The following is an 8894-nucleotide window of genomic DNA, read 5'->3' on the forward strand; positions in this document are numbered from 1 at the left end:
CTGGTCCATTTTGGAACAAAAGCAGCCCCCCAGATGTCAGGTCTTGTCTTAGCGAATTCTCATTTGGATTTTCTCATTGGCATCAGGTGCCGTGTCATGAATTGGACTTTTTTAAATATCGTTCGAATAAAATTTTGATTTGACCGTTATACAATCACTAAAATTGCAGAGATTTGCATCACGATGTGCTCGGTAATCGTTTATAGAAAATCACGCGTTTTTTGATAACGGCCAATAAACCACCTGTCAACTTCCACTTTCGAAAGAAATTGCAGGCGAGCTATTTTCTCTGCCGTTTACTATTATGACTTACTATCAGCGAGTGCCGAGTCATTCGAAATTACACTTCAAAGCGAAAGTGCGTGAAATGTACAATTACTAAGAAAATCCCAAACTTGAAAACTGTCAGTTATTTCCGAACTTGTCTGCAAAATGTTTGCTATTAACTCGGCAAAATCGTTCAGGATAAAACTATGAGTTACCGAATCATCAGTAATCGATCGTACGAAGAATTTTATTTCATTATTGTATGAACTAATTATAACAATTGCTAAGGTTGAGGAAAAGGGGTATTAATGCTCGTTTTAATTCAAAATAAAAAACGAGTTTAATCCACCTAGCAGTGAGATGATACCTTTTTTATCAATCCGCATATGTTTTTGCATGGATATTCTTAGGTGTTTTAGCTCTCGTTTTTTTTTATTATCGTCGTTTTAAACGGCAAATTGAAATTTTAATCACTCATTACCCTGTAATGTCGAAACTGCAAATCGTATAGAATTTCAATCTTAACGTGTGACAATCGATTGAACATTCCATGAGATGTCGAAGTAAGTTCTACTTTAGAGTTTTTCGTCATTATTTATGGTACTTCCAAAACTGGTATTCAGGAACTAGCATAACCCAAAATGTTTCGAATGGCCATAAATTAATACGCCAAACAAATTACATCTTATATATCGGTATGAATTTTAAAAACTCATATCATCTGTAATTCCAGAATCGGATAAAACTTACCAATTTTGTATGAGACCTTAAGTCCTTTAATTTGAATTTTTGTTTTTGAAGTTCGATTTGGCATTTTTGAGAAAATGATCGAGCTTTGAGAAACGATTCGATACTGGAATCGGAATTCTAAAATCGGTGTAGCCGAAATCAGTTAAGTTCACCTGAGGAGTGTGTATACATCTTTGAGAAATTGTAGTGCGAATTAAAGTTTGAGGGTACATTCCGAATCCAAAAACGTTGTCACACACGCATTTGCTAATCTCGACGAATTGAGTCGTATGGTATATGGAAGTTATGTTCTTCCAGCATTTATTGCTGTAAGTAGTTTAAATCAATATAATTATGGAATAACTTTCAACTCGAAAATGCTGATATCATCTGGTTTACATATGCCATATTCGAACGATTATGTTGCCAAAAACTAACCGTGCCAAAATCGATCCGAGACAAAATGTCATAAAAAAGATGCTGTACACAGTCTTTTTGGTACTTAGAAGCAATTGTATGTAACAGTATAAAAAATCGTGTTTCACGTTGCTCCCAAGCATTGCTTTGTCATACAGCACTCAAAACTCCTACTGCTGGAATAGGAGGAAAAGTCACTTATACAAAAATGTCGATATCTCCGTTGAAAATGTATGGATTTTAACAATTTATGGCTTGTTGGATAGCTATTACCTTGAAGAATCTTAGTATAGAAACACATTCTGTTTTCAAGGTCAAGTGTGACAGATACTGTCAAAAAACTAAAAAATTTGACATAAAACTTCGTATTACTCAAAAAGTAAACATCCGATCTCAAAACCATTCAATTATGCTCTCTGACAGCTCACTTACAACCACAAATGCAAATGAGATTTGGTTTGTTTTCATCAGGAAACGCATGCATTAAACACGATAAAGACGATCAATCAACTTCCGTCGACGTCCAGATTATTTTTATTAATTTTTTTAGCCGAATATTGCTCACGTATCCAACGTTAAAATTTTCCGTGAACTTGACGTAGTGTCCTTTCATATGAATTGCTTACAATTAATGTTGTTGTTCCGTAATCGTTCCATGCAGGCGATAGTCACTTGATGCTGCGTGTGAATCACTTTAACATATTGTTTTGTTTTCATCAGGAAACGTGTTGGCCACCCATTTTTCAGTAGGGCCGCCGTTCATTTTTTACCGGGCATAGAAACCTCAATAGCGTTCTGGGTAACGGGGAGACCTTTCATTTGCAACTAGTTTAATCAAAATCGGTCCAGCCATGTCTGAGATCTCGACCTCTTAGCACAGACTAACAGACATGACAGTATGAGTAAATTCTAATAAAAATTATTTTTCGTGATGCACTAGTTCCACCTATATTGTACTGCGCGAACTATTTACTTTCTGCACACCCCTTGTGTTGTGTAAAAGTTTTTTTACTAGTTGGTTTCCCCTCGTTTGTCAACATCGATCAGCTGCTTGCAGGGATGCCTGATTTCATCAAAATATTTGAAAATGAATCGTCATAATAAATTATTGGATTACGTTGATAATATATTTAACTTTTTAGCGATGTTGAAAGGTAATCATTTATTTGACTCAACGTTGTTCATCTAGACTATTTTTTATTGTGTTGGTAGTTTTCACCCGAAATTAAGTGGCGGCAGACCAGAAGCAAGTAAATATTGTAACAAAACGGGTTCGATTTTGTATTGCGTTGGAGGATGAGAAGTAGGCACAATTATGTATATAGTTTTGGCAATATGTATTAAATCTGTATCTTACATGAAATTCGCATGGACGTAAACAAATCAAAACATTACAGGTAATTCTGTATGAATGGCAACTCTGTTGGTAAATGAAAAAAATAAACACAGTCTAGATGACAGACAGGATGTTTTTGATAGGGTAACGTGGCGCCATCATGACACATGCGAGTACTGTCCCAAATAAAGGAATATTCGAAATGACCGTTAAAATGATTGAAGAATCTAATTTAAGTGTCCTGTCTGTTAGTCTGTGCTCTTAGTTGACAACACACATACACACACACACACACACACACACACACACACACACACACACACACACACACACACACACACACGGACATTTGTTCAGTTCGTCGAGCTGAATCGATTGGTATATAACATTCGGCCCTCCGGGCCTCGGAAATTTTTTTTTTAAGTTTGAGCGAATTCTATACCTATTTTTTATATATATATATATATATATATATATATATATATATATATATATATATATATATATATATATATATATATATATATATATATATATGAAAAAAGGTAAAAAAAGAAAAGCAAACACAATAACATTCCGGATTAAAACATTTATTCAAATGCTCGTCAACGCTTCTAGAGGAAAGGCGGGTAATGATACGCGATACATGTCAGAATCAGAACAAATTGGCTCAAATGGCACGTTCCCCTTGATATTTGTGCCTGTGCGGTACATGTTAGTGCACATTTTATGGTGAGCTCCTGTTAATGTTTATCATTTTTTACCGTAAACATTGAGATTTCGTACAATTACCGTTATTCGGCTACATTTCACGTTCCCTGTTAATTTCATATCAATATGACAGACGAAAATATAAAACCTTTCATTGCGTTTTTGGACCGTAGAAAATAAGAAATCGTCGGGGGCCGCGCTCGGTAATAATTCGCATTGCACAATCAAATTGTTACATTTCCGTCTGCTACACGCCGAAAATTGGGCATGTTTAAAATAACAAAACAGTTAGTAGAACAGTTAAAATCGAATAAAAAAATCGAATGGCTGCCAACCATACTAGTCCGCAGGTCTGGTAGCCAAGATTGCAGAAATCGGTGACCGGAAGTGACAGCCATTTGATCTTCGAACTTGATCAATGTACTAATATCCAGTAAATTCGAACATCGGACGGATGATGCACGAAAGCTTTTGAAAGCGTTTCGAATAATATTAACATCTACGTTGAGTATCGCTAGTGAAATTATACAAAAGCAACTCACTTAAGCGATTAGTTCTAGTTGAACATTGAGCCTTTGTTGAACCACATACTGAACGAAATACTCGTTCAGTTTTTAGGAACGGTTTGTTACCCAATTTGTTAACTGTCATTTATTGCCGAACTTCTCACCAGTAATTTTGCTGTTAGCTCGGCAAAAGCGAATATGATCGTATAATGAATTGCCGAGCCATCAGTAATCGAATGTAGAAAGGATTTTCTTCACTATTGTATGAAATAAATATCACAAAAGCTAAGGTTGGGGAAAGAGGGTGTTTTATTAATGTCCATTTTAATGCAGTATACAAAAAAGCAAAGCAAACCTTAAAAGAAAACATCACGGTTGAAGACAATTATTTCAGTGCTCCTCAACGCATCTACCTGAAAATAAGAATACTTTTGTAAGTTTATATGAAAAGCAGTTTTTTATTTCACTTATCTTTTCAAGGAATATAAGAATCTCTTACCTTCATCCAATATATATTCTTTTCCCGCTCCAGAAGTAATGGCTACGTGGTTTTTTTGCACATTCGACCAGGGACATTAAATGACAAGTGTTTCACCGAGTTTCAGTGAAAGCTAACATACTGTTCGAAATCTCGGCAAACGGATTTGCTGGTTTCGGTATATTTGTTGTTTACTGACAAGCTCAGCTTAATATTTTTCCAAACTTCGGTAAAAGAACGCGCTTTACCGAGATATCAGAATATTACATTAACGAATTTCGGGAAAGAGCATATGGATTACAAGAATCTGTTTTAAGTGTGAATATATATATATATATATATATATATATATATATATATATATATATATATATATATATATATATATATATATATATATATATATATATATATATATATATATATATATATATATATATATATATATATATATATATATATATATATACTCTAACTGCTGTCAAACCGTTTGGTTGGAGCCAGTTTCGAACCCAGTTGAACGTTGTCAGTTTCAAACCTGGTTTTAATATCGGGTTTGCTTTCACCCCCGTTGCTAAGTTCCGTAAAGTTTATCTTTGAGGAAACTACCTTGGACCAGTTTCAGTTTTTTCGAACGAAAACGACATTAATTTATAGTAAATCAAAGTTGTAACCATTCGTTTATTATTTACAATGAGAAATAATTATAAGAATAAAATAATAAATCTGAAATTGTCAAAAATTTCACTTAACCTATCAAATCAACAACGAAAAATCCGCACTGGGTAGAATCGAACGAAATTTCTCTAGTCCGAGCTGTCTTCGTCACTATCGGATGACGAATCATCCTCATCTTCCTCGTCGGAATCATCCGAATTGTCATTCGTCGTTTGGGTCTGCAGTGTTTTAACCTTCTGAATGTATCGCTGAATTTCGGTAGGGGGCATCGATTTTAAATAATTTTCCAGATCTATTATGTACTGTTGCTGTGCGGCCTTCATCTGCTCACTTATCTCGAGTTTCTTGGCTGCGGACAAATTAGCGTACGATTCCCTGTGCTTACCCACCTTGCCCTTGTATATACGCTGCCTATAGAACTCTTCAGGGTTTCTGCAAAGAAAAGTAAACATTATTACTAAGGGGCCTTTTTTAGTGCTTAAAAGTGTGCTTTAAGGAAAATAAAGTAACAAAATCCGTCGATACAAGAGTTATCACCATAATTTAAGTGTGAAGTTTATTTGTATGCAGTAGTAGATCATCTAAAAATGTTTGAAAAAGTAGTACTCACCCCGGCGGTCGTTCCGGTTCAGGTAAAGGTACCTTTGTCGGTTTCGATTCTTCTGGTTTTTCTTTCTTTATCGATTTTTTAGGTTTCTTGATTTCCACCAGTGACTGTGTATTTTCCGATGAACGCCTTTTCTGGTCCTTTATAACACTTCCATTTTTGGTAGCGCTTACAAAGACTGGCGCCGCATCTGACGGTTTGTTACTAGAAGAACCTTTCTTACTAACTGCTATTGATACGGATACGGTTGATTCCACTTCCGATGAATCTTTGTACTCGGTAGATGACTTTGATTTTTTACTTGATAATTCCGCCATCTTCTGTGGCGAAGCTCGTTTCATTTGGGAGGAACCTGGCTTTAATTCCTTTTTGGTGAGTTGTTTCGAAGTTTCATCGCTCGAAGAATCTGTTTTGTTCTTTTTCGGTTTCTCTGACAATACTGTTTTCGAAGGTGACTGCCTTTCAATCTCTGTAACTTTGGTCGATGACTTCTTAGTCTTTGCTTTTTTTATGGTGGTTGATTCTGCTACCGGCTGATCAAAATCCCCAGATCCGGGATACAGTTCCAACACCTTTCCGGAATTGTTGGCCTTTTTATCTTCTTTTTTCTTCTCCGGCTTCTCTTTCCGTTTTATCTCTGTCAGACTGCGGATATGCTCAATCTCCGCTTCTCGTTTTTCAACCGGCAGCTTTTCTATGTACTTCCTATACTGAGTAATGTACTTTTCTCTGGCCGTGGTATATTCAACTTTTAGTTCATCCTTCTCTTGTTTCGTTAGCTCTTTGTAATCTTTGCGAATCTTCAGTTCTCGTTCTTTACCGGTGAGAAGTAACATGTCGGGTTGTGTACGCTGTTTTCTTGCAAACAACTCAAAGGCATTTCGACCCACAAATTCCGGTTTTCCATGATCACGATCCAACATTTCCTGCTCCTTTTTATTCAGAAGTTTACCAGCATTTTCCGAAGCAAATGATTCGCGAATGTACTTCAGTTTTTTCTTTATAGGCAATGCTTCCCATTCCTTGCGAGCTTGCACCAAAGAAATTTCGATTGTTTCTCGTCGCGAATGAAAAAACAAGTTGAATGGCGTTTTAGTAGGTTCTTTCTTTTTTACTTTCCTCAAGGGTTTCATCTCTGGGTGATCTTCGCTGGAAAGTAGGAATTTGATGTTCAATGAATAGTTACATTACGAAAACTAAATACACTTACTAATACTGAAGCAGTTTAGCTTTATATTCGTTTTTCAAACGTTTAGCACATTCCTCATACTTTCTTTTGTTTTTATCAGACAATTCTTGGAATTCTTGGGAAACGATCTTGAAAATATTTTTCATGTCCATGTTAGAGCTTCTATAGCGTGCCAAATTATCTTTCATATATAACGCGTAAGCATGTGGGGGAATCTTCGGTTTTCCCGCACTAAGTAATTTGTTTATAATATCAGGAACGTCGTTTAACATTTCACTGAGTGTTCGAAAACGTCGAACCTTATCAATCAAAGATTCTGTTACCTTCTTCACTTCTTCCGAGCTATGATTCGGTATAATGATTTCCTCCCAATTAATGCTTTGCAGTGTACGATCAAACTTCCGAATGTCTTTTTTTGGAAGAGCCGACCTCAATTTTTCCAACAGCATATCATAATCTGCCTTCGTCCAATCAATTGGTTCTAGTTCATGGGATTTTTCATCGATGGACGTATGTAAATTGTCATCATCCTCATCAATTTCCGAATCAGAGTGACGTTCGTTATCGGAAGCGACTGAAAGAATTAAGATTTTGATAAATGATACCCGTCATTAATAGTGTCCATAATAACCTCCTTCAAACCGTTTTGACAAACGATTATCGTGTTTTGGAACAAACACGGACATAGAACGCTTTCGTAACTTGCTCATTTCTCACGTTTTTGAAAACCGCCAGAAAAGTAAACAGCTTTCTATCAAGGACGCTTCACTACTTTGTTTTGGCTAACGACGCACACAAAATTTGAGGTTATATTAACAAACGCGAATATAACAAATTGCACATATATGACCTTTTGTACAATATAATGGTTTTTAATTATTCGATTACGTTTACGATTTCCGAGTTATAAGAAAATTTTCGATTTTTACAAGAATTCTCGCATAATCCGACACAATGAACTATACAAACGAACACAACTGACCGAAGCCGCTTTCAGGGATGCCAGGTTATTTTATCAAAAATCTGTGATCAAACCAAAAACTTGTCTGTGAAAATCTGTGCCCGTTTCCCGTACCATAATAGCAGATCGAAATCAATTTGGCGAGCAAAATAAAAGGTCTCACTACCAACACGATCTGTATCTTTTTCCTCAACCGCTCCGTACCTTTTGGTGCTAAACTGTGCTCGATTTCAAAAATCTGTGAGAATCGATGATTTATTCCAGAATCTGTAAAAATCTGTGATCATTTTCAGAAATCTGTGAATATCGGTGTCATTTATAAAATCTGTGCAGAAAATTGAAAATCACAGAATAATCTGTTAACCTGGCCACTTTACTTATTGCTCTAGGGTTGCCAGTACGGCGTTGATAAATTTCACTACCTGTATATTCGCATTTCAATGTTGTGTTTGACTTATAGGCGGCGTACGTAATAATTTCAAATTCATTCGACAAACTTGAAATATTTCACCAAAAGTAACCACATACAGTTTCTCTTTTCTAGGAATAAATGCTTCAAAATCCTAAAATTTTGCCCAATAATTCGGATTCGACAAAAATCTGAATCTTAGAGCGAATTCAGCAGCTGGAACGTATCTCCAGCAAACCGTTTTAGTTTTGTTTATTCGAACACTTCACGCGTTTTTTTTTTTTTGAGAACGGCCAATATTCATTTTGAAGTGTAAACGGCAGAGAAAAGTTTTCTCTTTCGTCTGGTGTAATATTTAATACACTATCTTTCATAGCTCGCTTGCAATTGCTTTCAAAACTGGAAGTTGACAGGTGGCTTATTGGCCGTTAAAAATACGCGTGACTTCTACTGTCGAATTTAAAAATGGTATACGCTGCCATTCTAATTTTTGTGTTTCTGAAACACGAGTAATAGTGTGTTCACATTAGCGCTGATATCAAGTGATATACGGATATACTTGATATCCGATGATATCATGTGCGATATCACTTGATATCCCATACA

At 35.8% G+C, this 8894-nt stretch overlaps 1 protein-coding gene across 1 annotated transcript; it reads right to left on the reverse strand.

Annotated features, from left to right (window-relative positions):
• Positions 1-5119: 5119 nt before the first annotated feature.
• Positions 5120-7909, reverse strand: LOC131437782 (nucleolar transcription factor 1-like). The gene is made up of 4 exons (XM_058607350.1): positions 7550-7909; positions 6940-7492; positions 5733-6878; positions 5120-5554 (listed from the first exon to the last, which is right to left on the reverse strand). The coding sequence occupies exons 1-4, from the start codon at positions 7626-7628 to the stop codon at positions 5251-5253; spliced, it is 2082 nt and encodes a 693-aa protein (XP_058463333.1). The 5' UTR covers positions 7629-7909; the 3' UTR covers positions 5120-5250.
• Between the last annotated feature and the right edge of the window lie 985 nt (positions 7910-8894).

This window comes from Malaya genurostris, chromosome 3 (assembly GCF_030247185.1).
Source record: "Malaya genurostris strain Urasoe2022 chromosome 3, Malgen_1.1, whole genome shotgun sequence".
NCBI classification, from domain to species: domain Eukaryota; kingdom Metazoa; phylum Arthropoda; class Insecta; order Diptera; family Culicidae; genus Malaya; species Malaya genurostris.

Excerpts from the sequence above, each read along its gene's own strand:
- LOC131437782 (XM_058607350.1), bottom strand. The coding sequence starts at position 7,628 with ATGAGCAAGTTACGAAAGCGTTCTATGTCCGTGTTTGTTCCAAAACAC. Across the intron at positions 7,493-7,549 it reads GTCAAAACGGTTTGAAGGAG|TCGCTTCCGATAACGAACGT; the intron begins GTTATTATGGAC and ends TAATTCTTTCAG. Across the intron at positions 6,879-6,939 it reads GCTAAACTGCTTCAGTATTA|CGAAGATCACCCAGAGATGA; the intron begins GTAAGTGTATTT and ends CCTACTTTCCAG.